This window comes from Pan paniscus, chromosome 22, assembly GCF_029289425.2.
Source record: "Pan paniscus chromosome 22, NHGRI_mPanPan1-v2.0_pri, whole genome shotgun sequence".
Taxonomy (NCBI): domain Eukaryota; kingdom Metazoa; phylum Chordata; class Mammalia; order Primates; family Hominidae; genus Pan; species Pan paniscus.
This window is the reverse complement of record NC_073271.2, coordinates 40,359,566-40,380,913: the sequence shown is the minus strand read 5'-3', so window position 1 is coordinate 40,380,913 and position 21,348 is coordinate 40,359,566. Positions and strand designations below refer to the sequence as shown.

At 53.3% G+C, this 21,348-nt stretch overlaps 1 protein-coding gene across 2 annotated transcripts in view; it reads right to left on the bottom strand.

Annotated features, from left to right (window-relative positions):
• TRPM2 (transient receptor potential cation channel subfamily M member 2) overlaps positions 1 to 21,348 on the bottom strand; it is a 133,099-nt gene that overhangs the window by 109,354 nt on the left and 2,397 nt on the right. For both annotated transcript variants that reach the window (XM_063601262.1, XM_034948164.3), the window contains exons 2-6: positions 19,977 to 20,242; positions 19,106 to 19,194; positions 8,165 to 8,333; positions 5,623 to 5,803; positions 3,273 to 3,439 (exon numbers count right to left, since the gene is read on the bottom strand). In XM_063601262.1, the coding sequence (XP_063457332.1) occupies positions 3,273 to 3,439; positions 5,623 to 5,803; positions 8,165 to 8,333; positions 19,106 to 19,194; positions 19,977 to 20,138 (768 nt within the window). In that variant the 5' untranslated portion in view covers positions 20,139 to 20,242. The remainder of the gene's footprint in view (positions 1 to 3,272; positions 3,440 to 5,622; positions 5,804 to 8,164; positions 8,334 to 19,105; positions 19,195 to 19,976; positions 20,243 to 21,348) is intronic.

Here is a 21,348-nt window from a genome sequence, read left to right as displayed (position 1 = left end):
CAGAAATTCCTATGGCATTCAAAGGAGGACCGCAAGGTTTTCACAAATGTTATATCAACAACAACACTGCAAATTTGGACTGAAAGGGACAGAGACGGGATAAAATGAAAGGTCGTCAGACTTCTTAAAATCTTCAAGCAGACAAAAAGCTATAACCTTCAGGGAAAAGGATCGTCCTGAAGGCAGGGCCGTGGACACAGAGCAGGGTAGGGGGTGCCCAAGCCACAGAGGGGTCTCCCCGATCTTATCACCTAGTGCATTCTGCCTGCTGGGTTTTGGAATTGCCTGGGGCTGGTGATGCCTTCGTTCCTCCCGTGTTCCCCCATTGGGAATGAGAGTGTCTGCAGCTGTGATGCTACATCCGCTCTTCCCTTGTATTTTGGAGACAGGTGACTTGTTTTCTGGTCTCACAGGTGCACACATGAAGAGAAATTCTGCCCCAGAATGGATCAGACCCAGAGTCTTCAGCGTCCTTGACTTAAATGACGACATTTGGGACTTTTGAGCTGATGATATTTTTGTTTGTTTTGTTTTGCTTGAGACGGTGTCTCGCTCTGTCACCTGGGCTGGAGTGCAGTGGCACAACCTTGGCTCGCTGCAACCTCCGCCTCCCGGGTTCAAGCGATTCTCCTGCCTCGGCCTCCCAGTAGCTGGGATTACAGTCGCCTACCACCATGCCCAGCTAATTTTTTGTAGAGACGGGGTTTCTCCATGTTGACCAGGCTGGTCTCGAGCTCCTGACCTCAGGTGATCTGCCTGCCTTGGCCTCCCAAAGTGTTGGGATGACAGGTGTGAGCCACCACGCTCGGCCAAGCTTATGATATTTACATGAGATTTTGATCTTGGAGTTTCTGCTGTAACAGGTTTGTAGTTGGAGGGGATCATTTTGTTTGGTTTGGTTTGGTTTAGACAGAGTCTTGCTCTGTCACCCAGGCTGGAGTGCAGTGGCATGATCTCGGTTCCCTGCAACCTTCAGCTCCTGGGTTCAAGCAATTCTTCTTCCTCAGCTGGGATTACAGGCGCCTGCCACTATGCCCAGTTAATTTTTGTATTTTTAGTAAAGACAGGGTTTCCACCATATTGGCCAAGCTGGTCTTGAACTTTTGTCCTCAAGTGATCTGCCCACCTCAGCCTCCCAATGTGCTGGGATGACAGGTGTGAGCCCCCACACCCAGCCAAGATCTGGCAATGGTGTGAACATATTTTGCCTGTGGAGTGGACAGAAATCTTTGAGGTCAGAGGGAGGACCGCAGTTGGCTGAATCATGGCCACCCAAAGACATCAAGGCCTGCTCATGGACCCGGTAAGTGCTGCTCCTCATTTCCTTGTTTGGAAAAGCATCTTTGCAGATGTCAGTTAAAGATCTGGATATGAAGGCATCACCCTAGATGACCCTAGTGGGACCTACACGCCATCACGAGTGTTCTTACGGAACTCTTGGGGGAGATTTGACACAGGCACACAGAGAAGGCCATGGGACACGGAGGCAGAGACTGGAGGGAGGTGGCCACAGGACATGGAGGCAGAGACTGGAGGGAGGCAGCCACGGGACACGGAGGCAGACACTGGAGGGAGGCGGCCACGGGACACGGAGGCAGAGACTGGAGGGAGGCGGCCACGGGACACGGAGGCAGAGACTGGAGGGAGGCGGCCACGGGACATGGAGGCAGAGACTGGAGGGAGGCAGCCACGGGACACGGAGGCAGAGACTGGAGGGAGGCGGCTACCGGCCAGGGAATGCCATCAGCACCCAGACACTGGAGGCAGCAAGGAATGCTCTTCCCCTAGGCCCTGGAGGGAGGTGGCCCTGCCAACACCGATGGCTGGATGATGGCCAAGCGACGCGGATTCCAGATCTGATAGACTAAGTTTCTGCTGCTTTAAGCCACCAGGTTTGTGAGCCTCGGTTGCAGCAGCCCCAGGAGACAGACCCAAGGGAGGGCGGCAGCCGGGCTGGGACACACACCCTCCGCCGTCCACAGAGAGGGAGCGTGGCTGAGCGGAAGCAGCCACAGTCCCATTCCGCCACCAACGGTGGTGTCACGGGAAGTCGTCTGAACTCAGCGTGGGGAGGAAAGTAAGGAGTGACCTGGGACGTCACCCAGCCGCTCCTGGCTTCAGTTTTTCAATTCGTAAAAAGAGCAAGCAAAGCCCAACAGCTGGTCCAGTCCGACCCTGCTGGACACATTCATGATTCTGACGCAAAGGAAGGCAAAAGCCGGGCTGGGGCTGGCCAGTGCTTGCTGGGCCCCTTGTGGGCATCTGGGAGTGTCCTCCACCTGCCCCGGGGAATGGACACACAGTGTCCGTGTCGCTGCCAGAGGAGTAAATCACCCCTCGGGGTAACAAGGGAACCTGCTCAGTGAGTCACAGGCCAGTGTTCCCTGGGCTTTCCTGACCACGTGGATTCAGGGGCACACATGCATCACACCAAAGTTAGTGTGTCCTTGGAAAATCTGGTTGAATGACTCATTATCTGTCCCAATTCAAGGCTCCGGATTAAAGCAACTGCTTCTCCTGCGTCCAGTTAATCAGAGGCAGGAGTGCTCCGTCCTCAACCTTGACGGAGAAGCTGGGGGTGGGTGCTGGCTGCCAGGGACCACAGCACAGTGGGATTCCCGGCTGCAGGAGACCTCTGAGTACAGGGACTCAAAGTGCTAAAAGCTCCGGTTCGGGGTCGGATCGTCCTGGCTCAGCCCCACCCAGCTGCCTGCTGGCCACGCCCCCTCCCTCCGCTCTGTTAGCGGAACCCCTCGCAGCGAGTGACTGTCACGTGGACCCCTCTTACAACCTTGAGGGAGATACCAGAGTCCAGCCAAGTTAGCCGTTTGTCCGGGGTCACCTGGGTCGGGGTGGGCCGGGAGTTGCACCCAATCTCCTGAGTGCGCCCGCCTCCCCCGCACACTCCACCTGCTCCCCGCAGCACCCGGTCAGACGTCACCCACACCCCGGCCCCTGCACACTCCACCTGCTCCCCACAGCACCTGGTCAGACGTCACCCACACCCCGGCCCCCGCACACTCCACCTGCTCCCCACAGCACCCGGTCAGACCTCACCCACACCCCGGCCCCCGCACACTCCACCTGCTCACCACAGCACCCGGCCAGACCCACACCCCGGCCCCTGCACACTCCACCTGCTCCCCACAGCACCCGGTCAGACGTCACCCACACCCCGGCCCCTGCACACTCCGCCTGCCCCCCACAGCGCCCGGTCAGACCTCACCCACACCCCTGGTCTTAGGCTCCCCTCCCTAGGGGGCCGCACTCACCGTGGGATGGATCAGGCCCTCGCGGCGGTGGACAGTGCCCCAGGTGGCGACTCCGATGGTGATGAGCTCGCCTTCCTTGTAGCTGCTGCTCAGGCTGAAGTCCCGCACTGCCTCGCCTACCTGCTTCATGACGCCGGCGTGGGACCCCCCTGTGATGATCCAGGCCCCTGGGGAAGGAGCACGGGTGGGCAGGCCCCGCAGCACTGAGGGGCACTCTGACACCCAGGAGCCTGACGCCTGAGCCCCTCTAGGCTCAGCGATGCCCCGCCCCCATCAACGCAGCGCTGTTCACTCAGGGGCTTTCAAACCAGCATCAGGTGTAAGGAACCGAGTTTCCCATGCGCTCAGGTGGGGTGGGAACAGGAGCAGGCCCCGCCCCTCTCCCGGTCCCTGCCGCCTCCTCAGGCCCCAGTCTCAGGATCGCGGTTCTCAGCACCTCTCTGCATTCTTGTATTTTGCTTTCCCTCTTCCTCCCAGCTTTCAGGACCCAGGTGCGGCAGAGTGCTTCCTCGCTCCCAACACTCAGCCTGGTCCCTAGGAAGGATGCCCCCCACCTCCCACCCGCCATCTGCTGCTGGTGGTTTGCAGCCACCCCTGTAAGAAACACACCTCCGGCCGGGCACGGTGGCTCACGCCTGTAATCCCAGCACTTTGGGAGGCCGAGGCGGGCAGATCACCTGGGGTCAGGAGTTCGAGACCAGCCTGGCCAACATGGTGAAACCCCGTCTCTACTAAAAATACAAAAATTAGCCAGGCATGGTAGCACACGCCTGCAGTCCCAGCTACTCAGGAGGCTGAGGCAGGAGAATTGCTTGAACTCAGGAGGCAGAGGTTGCAGTGAGCTGAGATAGCACCACCACCACTGCACTCCAGCCTGGGTGACAGAGCAAGACTCTGACTCCAAAAAAAAACAAAAAAAACAAAAAAACAGCCAATCGGCCAGGCACGGTGGCTCACGCCTGTTATCCCAGCACTTTGGGAGGCCAAGGCAGGAAGATTACTTGAGCCCAGGAGTTCAAGACCAGCCTGGACAACATAGACCTTGTCTCTACAAAAATTAGCCTGGCATGGTGGCATACGCCTCTAGTCCCAGCAACTCAGGAGGCGGAGGCAGGAGTATCACCTGAGCCCAAGAGGTCGAGGCTGCAATGAGCTGAGATCGTGCTACTGCACTCCAGCCTGGGGAACAGAGCGAGACCCTGTCTCAAAAATAAATAGATGGATGGATGGAAGGATGGAGATAGATAGATAGAAAGATAACAATTGAAGAGGTGGTACTGGCTTTGGGCCAGGAAGCGGACAACAAGGACACGGATATTGAAAGCTAAAAAAATGCAACATCAAGACCTGGAACAGGTGAGACCTGAACAAATCCATGGCATTATTTGAGGCGGCAAAGCTTCAGAAAGAGCCTGTGGGATGGTGACCTGCGTTAAACCGAGTCCCATGTGACCAGGCTGAGAAAAGGTCTGGTCATTTTACAAGCAGGGCTGTGGGGCTCACAGGTCAAAAGATGCAGCCGTGCCTCACGCTCACCAGGCAGACAATGAAACTGAGGACTCTGTGAGCCATGCAGGCCAAGTCAGGCTCAGTTACGACTCCACTGCGAGGCAAAGACCAGACCCCAGGAAGAGCAGGGTGACTCTAGGCCCATCCAGACGCAACATTGCCAAGTAATCACCTCAGGGCCTCACTATTCATCCACAGTCCCCTCCAGGGAGGCCCAGGGAGCCTTGAGGACTTGGGGCCCCCTCCCCATGGAATTAGGGTGGGGCGGGGCACCAGGTCACGGCACCTGGGATCTCACACCATCCACCAGGACTGGGTCCCTGCCTGGCTCTCACCAGTGGTGCAACCTTGGGAGGTGATTTGACTCCAACCAGGCAGTTGCCTTAAGTGAAGAGATGGAAATAATAATGTTCCTTGCCTGATTTTGATGGAAAAACGCGATAATGGAAAGCTTGATGACCGGGAACTCTCGCTGACCCCCTACAAATGGCCCGCAGTGCTGGCCCCAGCCGTGCACCCAGGCCACCGAGGTTCCCAGGCCACCAAGGTTCCCAGGCCACCAAGGTTCTCAGGCCACCGAGGTTCTCATCTCTGCTTGGCCCTGGGCACCAGCAGGCCATGCACTGAGCCATCTCCAGCCCACAGGCAAGCCAGGGGGGGCACCGGGCGTCAGGGAGCAGCTGTGCCCAGGTGAGAGGTGCATGGGTCCGACTCAGGCTGGGGCACAGCCTCGGCGGCTCCCAGGGACTTTTTGGGTCCTGATGGCCCTGATTGCCCCAGCACTGCCTCCACAGCCCACCCCACCCGCCGGGGCCTCGTGTCCCTCCAGCCTCCGAGTTACCTGTGGTCTGAGCCACCTTGACCAGGCCTCTGCGGAAAATGCTCTTCAGCCGCGGCTTCATGTTGAAGTTCTTGGCCCCCCCCGTCACCGAGATCAAGAGATTGGGGACCTCCAGCCCCCAGTGCTGGGTCATGAGGTGGTAGATCACGCTGGAGGGCGTGTCCTGGGAGACTCGGACGTACTGCAGGAAAGGGAAAATGGCGGAGGGAACCCCTGTGTCAGTGGTCAGGGACAGCACCGACCCACACAGGCCATGCAGAGAGGCCCCAGTGGGCGGCAGACACCGCACACCTTTCCGGCTCAGACCCAGAAAAGGGGTCCCCATGTGGGCAGGGCACAGATCACGAGAGAAGAGGGAGGCAGAGAGGCCCAAGCCAGGAGCAACAGGCTGTCCTTTGGGGACCAGGATCGCCCTCAGCAAACCACCCCCAGCCCTCGTGCCCCCACGGCAACCACTTTTTCCTCTTCCTCTCGATTTTGGGAGCGCCTCCCAAACATGCGCCAGCACAGATTCCAATTCCCGCCGTAGCGCCTGGGCCCTGCCTCCCCCGGGTCTAATCAGCTCCTGCACCGGGGTCTCTGCCCTTCTGTCCTTGTGCACCCAGCACTGCCCCCTCTCCTGTCCCCTCTCCTGTCCCCTCTGCCCTATCCCCTCTGCTCTGTGGCCCCTGTGCCCTGGCCCGTCCTGGGGACTCAGTGGGCCCAGCTTCCTCTGCCTCCCGTCTGAACACGGCTCTCCCAGGCTCTGTCGTCACTCTGGCCCCCCCGTCCTCCAGGAGACCCTCCCAAGTACACAGCGGACTTTCCCTGTTCCGCTAGGCGGGCTGTGTCTGAAGAGACCCAGCCGGGTCTGCAATCTCCGCCGGGATTGGCCTACCAGAGACACAAAGGTGATGGGTGAAATCCAGAAATGCCATTAGGTGCCCTCAAAACAAACATGTGCTGGCATTGTCACTAAAGAAGGTCCAGTTAACCCATAAGCACGGTGCCTGTCACCATCAGAATGTGGGTCCCACCGGGTCCACCAGGCATCTGGAGGTGCTGGTCTCCCTGGGAGGAGCAGGGCTGTGGCCTGCATGGTGGACGCTCCCGGGCTTCGAGGCAGACCTGCTGCAGCACAGGGTCTGTGTCCCTGGTGTCCCTCACTGTCAGGCCACAGGCGTTTCTCCCTCACTCCACCGGCCCCTGTCGGCAGCTGCAGGGAGGGGGCTGGGAGAAGCCGGGGGGTTGGGGGAGGGATGCAGCCAGACCCCAGGCTCAGACGCAGCTGGATTCAAACCCACCACTGCCACGGCCACGGTGGCCTCAGACAAAGGGTGGGGCCTCCCCATACCTCAATCCCTCAACTGAAACCCAACAACAGGACTGTCCCCGTGACCACAGCGACAGAGGGGCCCAGGGGCCTGGAGAACACCCATGTGTCATGGTGACACAGGGTGGCTCAGGGGCTGTGCCAGCCAGGAAGCCTGGGTCCACATGACCCCGTCTCAGGGACCTGCCCCACTCAACCTCTTTGGCCACCTCATGGCAACACCACGCATTGAGTGGACAGGTCACACTCGACAGGTACCAAGTTCGGGGCTCCAGACCCCAGCACAGAGATCAGTGCCTCCCTCCCCACCTCCAGGACAGTGGCACCCAATCACTGTCTCAGAACCCTCCAGAAGGCTGGTCAACACTCAAGTCTCAGAACCCTCCAGAAGGCTGGTCAACACGCAAGTCTCAGAACCCTCCAGAAGGCTGGTCAACATGCAAGTCTCAGAACCCTCCAGAAGGCTGGTCAACACACAAGTCTCAGAACCCTCCAGAAGGCTGGTCAACACGCAAGTCTCAGAACCCTCCAGAAGGCTGGTCAACATGCAAGGGGCCGAGCCTCTGACTCCACAGGCCTGGGATGGGGCCTGAGAATTGGTCAGAGATGGCTGGTCCAGGGACCTCAGTGAGGTTGTGCACGACAGAACCCAACCCTGCACCTGGGCCTCCCTCCAGCAGTCTGCACCCTCACAGCGCTCTCCTGCAGGCCAGGCTCAGCCTGGATCCCGCCATGCCTGGCCCAGCCTCCTCGCAAGGACTCTCGCGTTTGCTTCCAGACTTGCCACATGGGCCTCCCTGCTATCCTGGGCCCCTTCCCCCAGCTTTTCCCTCCCTTCCCACACCCCTCCTACCATTCTCCTAGCACACCCTGAGCGCATCTGTGTCCTGCATCCCTCTCCTTCCTCCCTACTCCCTCCCAGGCCCTGACAAATGCCGCCCAGGGACACCCAGCCAGAATTCACTCACCACTCCCAGCTTGCACCTTCCTAGAAAGCTCACTGTGCCCCACCCTGCTTTGCAGATGGCCAAGCACTCTGAGAGTGGGGTGCATCTCTTGCTTGCCTTGCAGAGCCCCTCCCCGCCGCTTCCCTTGCTGTGCAGTGGGCTCTATGCACCCTGGAGCTTTGCCAGCCTCCTGCTCTTGCCCCAGGAAATGCCGACCACCGCGTGTCACTGTGGGGCCATGCAGCTCCACCTACAGTTCAGAGCGAGAGTGATGGAAACCAACCTTTTTCACCTTCTGGCTCAGGCCCGTGAAGACGATGTCGCCAAAGGCATCTGTTGGCATCTCCTGGACATGTTTCTTTGGGTCCCACTGTGTGCCCTGGAAGGTGTGGGGCTTGGTAGCCTCCTCCAAGTGCTGCTCATGCGTGTAGCCACACTGACACACCACCTTCCTGCAAAGACACAGCACCAGTCACCCAGGGAGTGTGGTGCCCTTCCTGCTCCCTGTGAAGGCATCAGAGGAGGCCCAGTGGAAAGCCGCAACCTTCCCCCACCCAGCAAAAACAAAGCACCTGCCCTTCCAGCCATGGGGGAGGCAGCAGAGGCCTAATGGTGGGCTGGAACTCTTCTCACCCTCAGCAGTAACAAGAAGCCTCCCCAGGAAGTGTCAGTGGATCAGTGGAGGCTACAGGGGGGCTTAGACTTCACCCTTCGTGGGGCAGTGATGGGGGGACCTCCTTCCTTCACCATAGACATGTCAAGAGGACCAGCTAAAACTCAAGATCTTGAGTCTCTTAACATAAAATCTAAACTATCAAGGTTTCAATCAAACATCACTAGTTTTAACAAGAGACAGGAAAATCTCAACCAGGATGAAAAAAGACAGCTAACAGCCACCAACGCCAAGATGACACAGATGTTAGAATTATCTGAAAATGATTTTAAAGCAGCCACATTAGAAATGCTTCAACAAGCAATCATGAACATGCTCAAAACAAATGAAAAAATATAAATTTCCAGTAAAAAAAGAGAAGATATACCAAATGCAAACTTTAGAGCTGAAAAATGCAGTAACCGAAATAAAAAACTCAAAGGATGGACCCAACAGCAGGATGGAGGAGACAGAGGAAAGAACCCAGGAGCAGGAAGATGTAACAGTAGAAATTGCCCAATAAGAACAACAGAGAGAAAACAAACAAACAACAACAAAGAAAAAATACACAAGTAAACAAAAGCTCTGGGACCTGCAGCACTATAACAAAAGATCATACATTCATGCTCAGAGTTCCAGAAGGAAAAGAAAAAGACGGTGATCCTGAAAATGTATGTAAAGAAGTCATGGCCAAAATTTCCCATATTTGACAAAAAAGGCATAAACCTACACACGCCACAATCTGAGTGAACACCAGACAGGATAAATCCAAAGAGATACATGCCAAGACACATAACAGTTAAACTTCCAAAAACTAAAAACAAATAAAAACTTTTAAAAGCGGCCAGGCACAGTGGCTCACGCCTATAATCCCAGCCCTTTGGGAAGCTGAAGCGGGTGGATCACAAGGTCAGGAGTTCGAGACCAACATGGCCAACATGGTGAAACCCTGTCTCCACTAAAATCTAAAAAATCAGCTGGGCATGGTGGCAGCAGCCTGTAACCCCAGCCACTCGGGAAGCTGAGGCAGGAGACTCGCTTGAACCCAGGAGGTGGAAGTTGCAGTGAGCCCAGATGGTGCCACTGCACTCCAGCCTGGGCGACAGTGGGAGACTCCTCAAAAAAAAACAAAAAAACACCTCAGAAATGACAGGAAGTTGGGACCTTCTTAATTGAAGGAAGGCTAGGGAATTTGTCACCAGCAGATACACCCTAAAAGAATGGCTAAAGGACATTCTCTAAACAGAAAGGAAACAAGAAAAGGAATTTTGGAATATCTGAAAGGAAGAAAGAATAACAAAAAGAGTAACCCCTTGAATTTCATAACTGATGTTTGATGGCTAAAGCAAAAATTATAACACTATCTGACATGGTTTTCTTTCTTTCTTTTTTTTTTTTTTCTTGAAATGGAGTCTCGCTCTGTCACCCAGGCTAGAGTGCAGTGGCGCCGATCTCTGCTCACTGCAAGCTCCGCCTCCCAGGTTCACGCCACTCTCCCACCTCATCCAAGTAGCTGCGACCACAGGCGCCCATCACCACATCTGGCTTTTTTTTTTTTTTTTTGTATTTTTAGTAGAGACGGGGTTTCACCGTGTTAGCCAGGATGGTCTCCATCTCCTGACCTCGTGATCCGCCCACCTCGGCTTCCCAAAGTGCTGGGATTACAGGCTTGAGCCACCATGCCCGGCCCTCATTTCAATATATGTAGAAGAAATATTTCAAGCAATTATATTATAGATTAAGAAGGGGACAGAGATGTAAAAGGAGATAATGTTTCTATACTTCACTCAAACTGGTAAAATGTCAACATCAGCAGATTGTGATAAGCTGTATTATATAATATACTATCTAGAGCAACCCCTTTAAGAAAAAGTGATACAAGAAGATACACTCAAAAATAGTATGGTGTAAGCAGTGGCTCACGCCTGTAATCCGAACACTTTGGGAGGCCAAGGTGGGCAGATTGCTTGAGCTCAGGAGCTTGAGACCAGCCTGGCCAACATGGCCAAACCTTGTCTCTACCAAAAATACAAAAATTAACTGGGCATGGTGGTGCATGCCTGTAGTCCCAGCTATTCAGGAGACTGAGGTGGGAGGATCACCTGAGCCCAGTGAGGTGGAGGGTGTAATGAGCCGAGATCGTGCCACTGCACTCCAGCCTGGGCAACAGAGTGAGACTCTGTCTCCAAAAAACAAAAATAGTATGAATAATCAAAATAGAATTCTAAAAAAATGTTCAAGTAACCCACAAGAAGGCAAAAAAAAAAAAAGAACAAACAGAAAACAAAAAATAAAATGGCAGACATAAGCCCTAACATACCAATAATTACACTAAATATAAATTTTCTAAATATAACAATTAAAAAACAGATTGACAGAATGTATTTTAAAAAATAGGACCCAATTATTTGACGTCTACCAAAATCTCACTTGAAGTGTAATGACACAGGCAAGGCGAAAGGGAAAGGAATATTCAGCAGTTAAATAATATTGACACAAGGCCGAGTGTGGTAGCTCACACCTGTAATCCCAGCACTGTGGGAGGCCAAGGTGAGTGGATCACTTGAGGTCAGGAGTTCAAAGCCATCCTGGACAACACGGTGAAGCCCTGTCTCTACTGAAAATACAAAAATTAGCCAGGCGTGGTGGCACATGCCTGTAGTCCCAGCTACTCCCAGTTGCCGGGAGGCGGAGGTTGCAGTAAGCTGAGATCGTGCCATTGCACTCCAGCCTAGGCAAGAGAATGAGACTCCATCTCAAAAATAATAACAATAATAATATTGACACAAGCAGCAACTTGGATGGATATCAAGCGCGCTGTGCTGAGGGGAAAAGACACGGGTCATGTAGCGTATGATTCCATTGACGTAACATCCTTGAAATGACACAATGATAGGCATGAAGAAAGACTGGTGGTTGCAGGGATCAGGGATGATGGGGGAGGAGGTGAGCTGACCATACGGAGGAAGTACAGGAACAGCTCGGTGGAGACGGACAGTGCTGTATCTTGACCACGGTGGTAGTTACACAAATACACATGTGAAAAATGACATAAGGCCAAGAGCAGTGGCTCACACCTGTAATCCCAGCACTTTGGGAGGCCGAGGCAGACAGATCAGTTGAGGTCCGGAGTCCGAGACCAGCCTGACCAACATGGTGAAACCCCATCTCTACTAAAAATATAAACATTAGCTGGGCGTGGTAGTGCTCACCTGTAGTCCCAGCTACTCAGGAGGCTGAGGCAGGAGAATTGCTTGAACCCAGGAGGCGGAGATTGCAGTGAGCTGGTGTGGTGCCACTGCACTCCAGCCTGGGCAGCAGAGCAAAACTCCATTTCAAAAAAAAAAAAAAAAAAAAAGACATAAAACTAAACACATGCATTCTACCAGCTTTAATTCCTGGCTTGGGTACTGTACTACAGTTATGCAGAATGTAGCCACAGGGGGAACCGTGGGGCCCATCTGTAGTATCTTTGGAACTTCTGTACATCTGTAATTATTTCAAAATAAAAAGTTAAAAGCACACACAAATGGAGGCTCCAAGCAGATGACATGGGGCTAGCACCTCGCCCAAGGTCTCCCACCTCCTCCCCTCGCCTGGGGACGGCAGGAGCTGCCCGAGTCACCAGCCTTCAGGACCTGCTACTCTGCCTCCTCCCCTTCCTCTGGCAAGAATGCGGCAATCTCTTTCTTCAACTGCTAACTTCCCTCTTTTTTCTTTGTGGGTTGAAGTCTTTTTGTTCCTTTACTGCAATTCATTGGTGTGTCAGGGCAAGAAGAGATAAATTTATGTGTTCTTTGTAACTTGTTTAATTGGAAATCCACCATATTTTTAGATTCCAATTTTTTGCTGGTAACAAATAACCTAGAAAAGTTCAGATGAGGCTGGGCATGGTGCCTCATGCCTGTAATCCCAGCACTTTGGGAGGCTGAGGTGGGCAGATCACAACATCAAGAGTTCGAGACCAGCCTGGCTAATATGGTGAAACCCTGTCTCTACTAAAAATACAAAAATTAGCCAGGTGTGATGGTGCACACCTGTAGTCCCAGCTACTCAGGAGGCTGAGGCAGGAGAATCGCTTGAGCCCGGGAGGTGGAGGTTGCAGTGAGCCAAGATCGGGCCATTGCACTCCAGCCTGGGCGACAGAGCAAGACTCCGTCTCAAAAAAAAAAAAAAAAAAATATATATATATATATACACACACACACACACACACACACACACACACACAGATGAGACGGGAAAAAAATGGACATATATATATATACACACACACAGAGATGAGACAGGAAAAAAATGGACCAATCAGCACTCTGTAAAATGGACCAATCAGCAGGACATGGGCGGGGACAAATAAGGGAATTAAAAAAAAAAAAGTCTAAAACCAGATGAAACCTGAACCAGATGGCACAGGGGAAAGACCACTGAGCAGTGAGAAAGGAAACAAGTTTCCCCACCAGGTATTGACTGTGTGATCTCGGATGTTTCTACAATCAGTTTCTCAATCATTAAAATGGGAAAAATAATTTTTCCCAGATGTGCACCCTACAAATCCAAATCCGTACAAACCCCTAAGGTCACGCTCAAGGCACTTCAGACTTGCAGGGATCTTGCGAGCACCTGATGTTGAGAGGTAAAGCCAGCTAGACTTCTGGATTGGGTGCGGACTTGGAGAACTTTTCTGTCTTACAAGAGGATTGTAAAATGCGCCAATCAGCACACCGTAAAATGGACCAATCGGTGCTCTGTAAAATGGACCAATCCACACACTGTAAAATGGACCAATCCGCACACTGTAAAATGGACCAATCTGCACACTGTAAAATGGACCAATCCGCACACTGTAAAATGGACCAATCGGTGCTCTGTAAAATGGACCAATCCGCACACTGTAAAATGGACCAAGCCGTGCTCTGTAAAATGGACCAATCTGCACACTGTAAAATGGACCAAGCTGTGCTCTGTAAAATGGACCAATCAGCACACCGTAAAATGGACCAATCGGTGCTCTGTAAAATGGACCAATCCACACACTGTAAAATGGACCAATCCGCACACTGTAAAATGGACCAAGCTGTGCTCTGTAAAATGGACCAATCCGCACACTGTAAAATGGACCAAGCTGTGCTCTGTAAAATGGACCAATCAGCACACTGTAAAATGGACCAAGCTGTGCTCTGTAAAATGGACCAATCCGCACACTGTAAAATGGACCAAGCTGTGCTCTGTAAAATGGACCAATCAGCACACTGTAAAATGGACCAAGCTGTGCTCTGTAAAATGGACCAATCCGCACACTGTAAAATGGACCAAGCTGTGCTCTGTAAAATGGACCAATCCACACACTGTAAAATGGACCAAGCTGTGCTCTGTAAAATGGACCAATCAGCACACTGTAAAATGGACCAAGCTGTGCTCTGTAAAATGGACCAATCAGCACACTGTAAAATGGACCAATCAGCAGGACACGGGCGGGGACAAATGAGGGAATAAAAGCTGGCCACCCCTCCAGCCAGCAGCGGCAAACTTCTCGGGTCCCCTTCCACGCTGTGGAATCTTTGTTCTTTTGCTCTTCACAATATATCTTGCTGCTGCTCACTCTTTGGGTCCGTTACACCTTCAAGAGCTGTAACGCTCACCGCGAAGGTCCCTGGCTTCATTCTTGAAGTCAGCGAGACCAAGAACCCACGGGAAGGAACCAACTCCGGACACAATGTGACCTCCACTGTTTATGGATGAGAGACCTGGGTCGGAGGTGGGGAAAGGAGTTCCCTAGACAAGGACCTGAGCTCTCCCGTCTTGCTCCAATGCTGCCCCAAATGTCCTTGTATGTTCCTAACAGCCTATCACAAGCTACCTCCTGTCCCTCTTGTCTTTGAACGATCACCTCTGATGAGATTGGAACTTGAACCTGCATGGTGTTTGCAAGCCTGATGTGATGCTGGAAACTGCATTGCGGCCACTGATCCAGAAATTACATCACCGGAGAGCTCGGAACTCGGCCCAGATAGGCGTAAACGGGACACCACCCCCGGCACCCCACGGGAAATGAGAGCTCTTGGAGGTGTATTCTCTCCAACCTGGGCTCCTTCCTGCCACCCGAGGGGGGCTCCCTGCCCCCCCCCACCCCCACCGCATGTGCGCCTGAATTCTGAGGCACCCCTCCAGTCTCTGCGCTTCACAGATGAGGATTGGTGGCCCAGGGAAGAGAAGTCATCTGCCCAAGGTCATGAGATCCATGGTGGCAAAATGTGAGCACAAAGGTCTGGACTAGGGTGGCCACAGCAGACACGGAAATGAGACGAGTCTGTGCAGAGCTGAGGAGGGTTACCAGGACGTGGGGCTAAGCAGTGGGATTACCCGGGCGGGTGTCGAGGGGCTCCAGGTCTGGACGAGTGGGGTGGGAAGACCCTACCATGCTTAATGGAAACATGTAAGTGGTATAAATAAATCTGCTTCAAAAGCTGTGTTTGTGGCAGACGATGCTCACCACTCGTTCCGCCCTGGTCTTTCCACAAGAAGGAGGGACATTCCATCCACTCCTCAGGAAGGAACAGCCAGGAACACACCTGGTCCCTCTTCCCATGCTGCTGCAGTGACCACCGTGGTTGGTGAGATGAGAGAGACTTCTGTGCGGGACAGACTTGGTGCAGCAGATCTCAGGTTGCCTTCTCAGAGGGGCCTGCTTTCAAGGTGGTGTCTGGGAACGGGGCTTTTGGAGCGTCTCTCCGTCCCCTGACTGCTAGGAGTGCTTTGCCGGGCCTGGACTGTTCCTGCAATGGGTTTATGCTGAACAGCTGCTTTCCTGCTGGGAGTCTGGGATTTGGGTGGTTGCCATGCAGAGGGGCCCACGTGGCCAGTGCAGGATGCACGCCCTGGGCTCTGAGCCTCGAATGGGCTTTGCAGGTTGCCACGTTCTTCTCGGCTGGAGGAAGGAGCATGCATGGCGCCTGCACAGGAGAGCAGCAGCAGCCTGCCCTCAGATTCTCCAGACTCGGCCTGTGTCTTTCTCCCTTGCCAAGCCCATCACGTAGGCCTTCACCATGATAAACCTTAGCTGTGTGCACAGCTGTGAGTCCTAGCAAACCCCTGAGCATGGGGGATGGCTTTGGGGACCTCCAGAAGCAAGTCTGTCCTGCTTACATCTGATCCAGGTCAGCACCCCTTCCTCTCTGGGCCCTGCTGCCCCAAGGGTTTCCACTTCCATGTGAGAAGCACGCAGAGCCGACCAGCAGAGGCCCCAGACCCACGGGGCCTCACCTAGGCTTCTCAGGACACAGCAGGTCAGGGTGTCAGCGGCGTTCAAACCAGAGTGAGTCCATCTTGAATAGGCACAGGGTGAAATCAGGCTGAAACCTGCTGGGCTGCCTTCCCAGACGGTTAAGGCATTCTAAGTCACAGGATGAGACAAGAGGTCGGCACAAGACACAGGTCACAAAGACCTTGCTGATAAAACAGGGTACAAGACACTGGCTAAAACCCACCAAAACCAAGATGGCGACAAAAGTGGGCTCTGGTTATCCTCGCTGCCCATTACACGCTAATTATAATATATTAACATGTAAGAGACACTCCCACCAGCACCATGACAGTTGACAGATGCCATGGCAACATCAGAAATACCCTGTATGGTCTGAAAGAAAGAGGAAATCAGTTCTGGGAAATCCCCGCCCCTTTCCCATAAAACTCATGAATAATCCACCCTTGTTAAGCACATGATCCAAAACTACCATAAAAATAGCCAACCAGCCAAGCACGGTGGCTTATGCCTGAAATCCCAGCACTTTGGGAGGCCGAGGCTGGTGGATCACCTGAGGTCAGGAGTTCCAGACCAGCCTGGCCAACATGGCGAATCGCATGAACCTGGGAGACGAAGGTTGCAGCGAGCCAAGATCACACCATTGCACTCCAGCCTGGGCGACAGAGTGAGACCCCGTCTCAAAAAAAAAAAAAAAAAACAGCCAAGCAGCAGCCCTCAGGGCTGCTCTGCCTATGGAGGAGCCATTCTTTTATTCCTTTACATTGTTAATACCTTGCTTTCACTTTACTCTGTGGACTTGCTCCAAATACTTTCTTGTGTGAGATCCAAGAACCCACCCTTGGGGTCTGGATCGGGACCCCTTTCTAGTAACAAGGGTGCGCTCCGAGGCTGGAGTACCACTGCTCTACAGACCCCGCTCCTTCCACATGGGGCTCTTCATCACTGTCTGTACATCCAGCCCTCCATGGCCGCGAGTTCTGCATCTGCAGATTCAGCCAAACGCAGACTAAAAATATTCAGGAAAAAAAAAAATTAAAAATAACATGGCCGGATGCGGTGGCTCACGCCTGTAATCCTAGCACTTTGGGAGGCTGAGGCGGGTGGATCACGAGGTCAGGAGTTTGAGACCAGTCTGACCAACATGGTGAAACCCCATCTCTACTAAAAATACAAAAATTAGCCAGACGTAGTGGCGCATGCCTGTAATCTCAGCTACTCGGGAGGCTGAGGCAGGAGAATCGCTTGAACCCGGGATGTAGAGGTTGCAGTGAGCTGAGATTGAACCACTGCACTCCAGCTGGGAGACAGAGCGAGACTCCGTCTCAAAAAAAATAAAATAACAACACATTGGCCGGGCACGGTAGCTCACACCTGTAATCCCAGCACTTTGGGAGGCCAAGGCGGGTGGATCACTTGAGGTCAGGAGTTCGATTGAGACTAGCCTGGCCAACGTGGTGAAACCCCATCTCTACTAAAAATACAAAAATTAGCCAGACGTGGTGGCGCACGCCTGTAGTCTCAGCTACTCGGGAAGCTGAGCCAGGAGAATCTCTTGAACCCGGGAGGTGGAGGTTGCAGTGAGCCAAGATCATGCCACGGCACTCCAGGCTGGGTGACAGAGCAAGACTCTGTCTCAAAAAAGAAAAAGAAAAAGAAAAAACCCACATAACAACAAAAATACAACTTTTTTTTTTTTTTTTTTTTGAGATGGAGTCTCACTCTGTCGCCCAGGCTGGAGTGCAATGGCACTATCTCGGCTCACTGCAAGCTCCGCCTCCCGGGCGCACGCCATTCTCCTGCCTCAGCCTCCAGAGTAGCTGGGACTACAGGCGCCCGCCACCACGCCTGGAGAATTTTTTGTATTTTTAGTGGAGACGGGGTTTCACCGTGTTAGCCAGGATGGTCTCGATCTCCTGACCTCGTGATCCGCCTGCCTCGGCCTCCCAAAGTGCTGGGATTACAGGCGTGAGCCACCACGCCCGGCCCAAAAATACAAATTTTTTAAATGCAGTATAACTATTTTTATAACATCTACATTGTATCAGGTATTATAAGTAATCTAGAGATGATTTAAAGTATGCTGAAGGATGTACGTAGTTTATATGCAAATACCACACCATCTCATATCAGTGACTTGATATGAGATTTTGGGACTGATACGAGATATGGGATTTTGGTATCCGTGGGTGTCCGGGAACAATTCCCCAGGGATGCCGAGGGACAGCTGTTGTATTGGCGACCGTGAAACTCTGATGACGTACCAAGTACACTAGAGGTACCCTGGGGCAACACAGTCTTCTTCTATTTCCCAAGCACACGATGCTTCTCCCTCCCCATATTCAGTAAATATGAGCTGAAGGCCACTCTCTGGGAATTAATACAATACTCTGCTTCCGTCCCAGGCCCCCAAAAGCTCAGCAGCTAGCAAGAAAGATGAACACAAAGCCACACAGTTACAGCATGACAGCTGGGATCAAAGAGAAACACACGGTGCGGTAGGAGGGAAGCTCACTTCCTGGTAGAGGTTGTATAGTCACGGAAGGCTGCACGGCAGAGGCGGCATCTGCAATAGGCCTTGAGCGAGAAGTAGGAGCTCACCAGGCAATGGAGTAAAAGGAGGAAGCGTGTGGCCCGTTTATGGAAGAGCATGAAATGGGTGTTGCTCGGGGAGGGCACACAAACATGAATCAACACTCTGTTCGTGCCTAAAGGGGCGCCAACTGCAGGGAGCACCATCGGCTCCGGAGGGCCATATCCAGCCACTCAGAGACAGTGGCCATGTTGCCTGGGCAGGGGTCTTGGCCACACCTGAGTCATGGGCTCTGTGGGGAGGAGGGGCAAAGGGGGCTCTGTGGGGCCTGGGGGCAAGTCGGGCCTCTGGCTTTGGCAAGCTGTGCAGGGGGGCAGTCTTCTGGCCGTGGATTCTCCCTAAGTCCCTTCCAGTTCCTGGACCCTGGGACTCTCTCTCTTGGGGTGGGGGCAGGTGTGGAAATGAGAGGATTAGAGGATGCATCTGTGTTCAAACCACTGGGCCTCGCCGCGCGATAGTGCCGTTATGACCCTGAACAAGTCACCTAAACTCTGCACTTTGGTCCCTGCACCTGCGAGGCAGGATGAGGGTCAACTGTCCCCGACAGGAGGCTTGCAAGGGTTAGGTGGAAATGCTCTGTGGACTCTAAGCCTCGTATGGAGACAGAGATATCTCCAGTGACCCTTCACTGAGGCCCTGAGGGGTCTTGGCCTGATCAGCTACTCCATGTGGGATCGGAAGGAAGAAGTCAGAGGTCTTACACACAAATCACGTCACTTACCCAGCATCAGACAGTTTGGAACTTTCCACAAAATACACGCATTCTTTCTTCTTGATGTTTTCAGGAATCCACGAACTGAGGCTTTCTTGCTGAAGGTAAAGATGGCACATTGAGATCTTCCAACATTTGAAAGAGCACACCCAGCCCCCTGGAGACACATCTGAGCTCCTTGAGGAGCTTTCGCACTACTTGCTTGAAGGAAGGAAGCCTGCGCGACCCTGAGCCAAAGATTAGAAGCACCTTGCCAAGACTCTCCGGTGGGGATTCAGGAGGGAGGAATGAATCTAAGAAATCATTTCCTCTTGGGACCGTTTTGAATGTGCGCGCACTTTACAGTTTCTACAGCAACACCACCTTCCTTGGGAACAACATGGTGTGGTGGAAAACGTGGAGGCTGGGGATCTGGGGACCTGGATCTTGCACCATCGGAAAAAGGGCAGCCACCCTCCTGCCTGCCTGGCAAGGGGACTGCAAGATGCCATGTGCTTTCAACACACTTGTGTCTTCGTATCCAGGGCTTTGGGGAAAGCTAGCCCAGGCCCAGGCCCTCCCAATCGGATAAAGGATGTGAAATCATTATGCAACAAGGTAAGCATGGGTAACAGATTTCCAGGACTCTAGTGCAACATTTTTGAGTTAACCCGGTGATTTCCCAATCAGACCAACCATGGGAAATGGTCATGCAACCCACAGAAGACGAGACACGCATCACCCTCCCCAGTTCTGTTCTCCCAAAGGTATGGTTGGGCAGGAGCCCCCAAGGTCAGCAGACCCTTTCCCACCCCCGTCGTCACAGCCTCAAGCTATGACCTGCCCAACGGTGACCTCCGTGGCCACGTGCCAGCTGCAGGCTGACCAGCAGAAAGCCTACCTTGTCATTGTTGCCGAAGGGGCACTGCAGCCTCCAGCTCTTGAAGAGGCTGCTGTTGCTGCGCCGGAGATTGGAGACCATCCCCAGGTCAGTGACCCTTCTGGGCAGCCCCTCAAAGCCCTCCTGCTCTGAGCCAGCTTTCCTCAGGGCTGAGGGCTCCATCCTGAGACCCCCACGCCAGCTGCAACCAGGCCTGCTGCCCTCAGGACTGCTGCCCTCTCTCCAGCTCGCTACACTGGGGGTTCTAGAGACACATGGGGTGGTTGCTGAAATAGATCAGAGACAGGAAGATGAGGCTGATGTTCTGAGAGGACCTGGTCACATGCTTCCTCAAGTGAAGCCCTCACCCGGTTCTCTTCATCAGCCTGCACATGTTCCCAGCTGCCTGAGCTGTGTCCCTTGGCTGGGGCCCCCGGACACTCTGGGGGAGTACATGCACATGCGGGGGTCCCAGCGGCCGTTCATAATGGTAACAACCTCAGGTCACTGCAGGGCCAGAGAAAGAGCTCCCTCCCCCACGGGTGCAGCTGCACTGAGCACCGCACAGGGAAGTCTCCACCCCCAGCACCAGCTGCCGGCGACATGGTTTCGCAACTGTACAATTCTGCACAGCTCCTGCTTCCAGACACCAGTGACTACTTTCATATTCCAAAAATTTTTTAAATAGCCCTCACTGTCCACAAAGGAAGTTTCTTTTTCTTCTTGTTTTTTGAGATGGAGTCCCACTTTGTCGCTCAGGCTGGAGTGCAGTGACGCAGTCTTGGCTCACTGCAACCTCCATCTCCCAGGTTCAAGTGATTCTCCTGCCTTAGCCTCCCCAATAGCTGGGATTATGGGCGCCCTTCACCACACCCTGCTAAATTTTTTTGTATTTAGTAGCAACAGGGTTTCACCATGTTGGTCAGGTTGGTTTCAAACTCCTGACCTCAGGCGATCCACCGGCCTCCGCCTCCCAAAGTGCTGGTTTTACAGGCGTGAGCCACTGTGCCCAGCCTAGAAAGGAAGTTTTGGGGAGTACCACATCTCTCCACTCCAGGAAAAAGACAATAATTCAAATGAATCTTTTTCTCTCATATCCTTTCTCCCTGGCTCTGATGTGGCCTTCATCACCGAGGCCACAAGAAGCCGCCGGATGACTGCCCTCCCTTTACAAATGAGAAACATAAGCATGTTCAAGCCCTGCGGGGCCTCCCTGAGTCCCTGACACCCACAATGTTCTCATGAGGTCATCCATGGTCATCCCCTGCCACTGCCCCAAAGGTGTCAAGGGGAGGGTTGCTGGGATGCAAAAGATCTGACTGGAATTCCCCCCTCATCCCTGCCCTGAAACCCGATCTCTGGCCACGTCCTCTCCACTACACATGACGGTCAC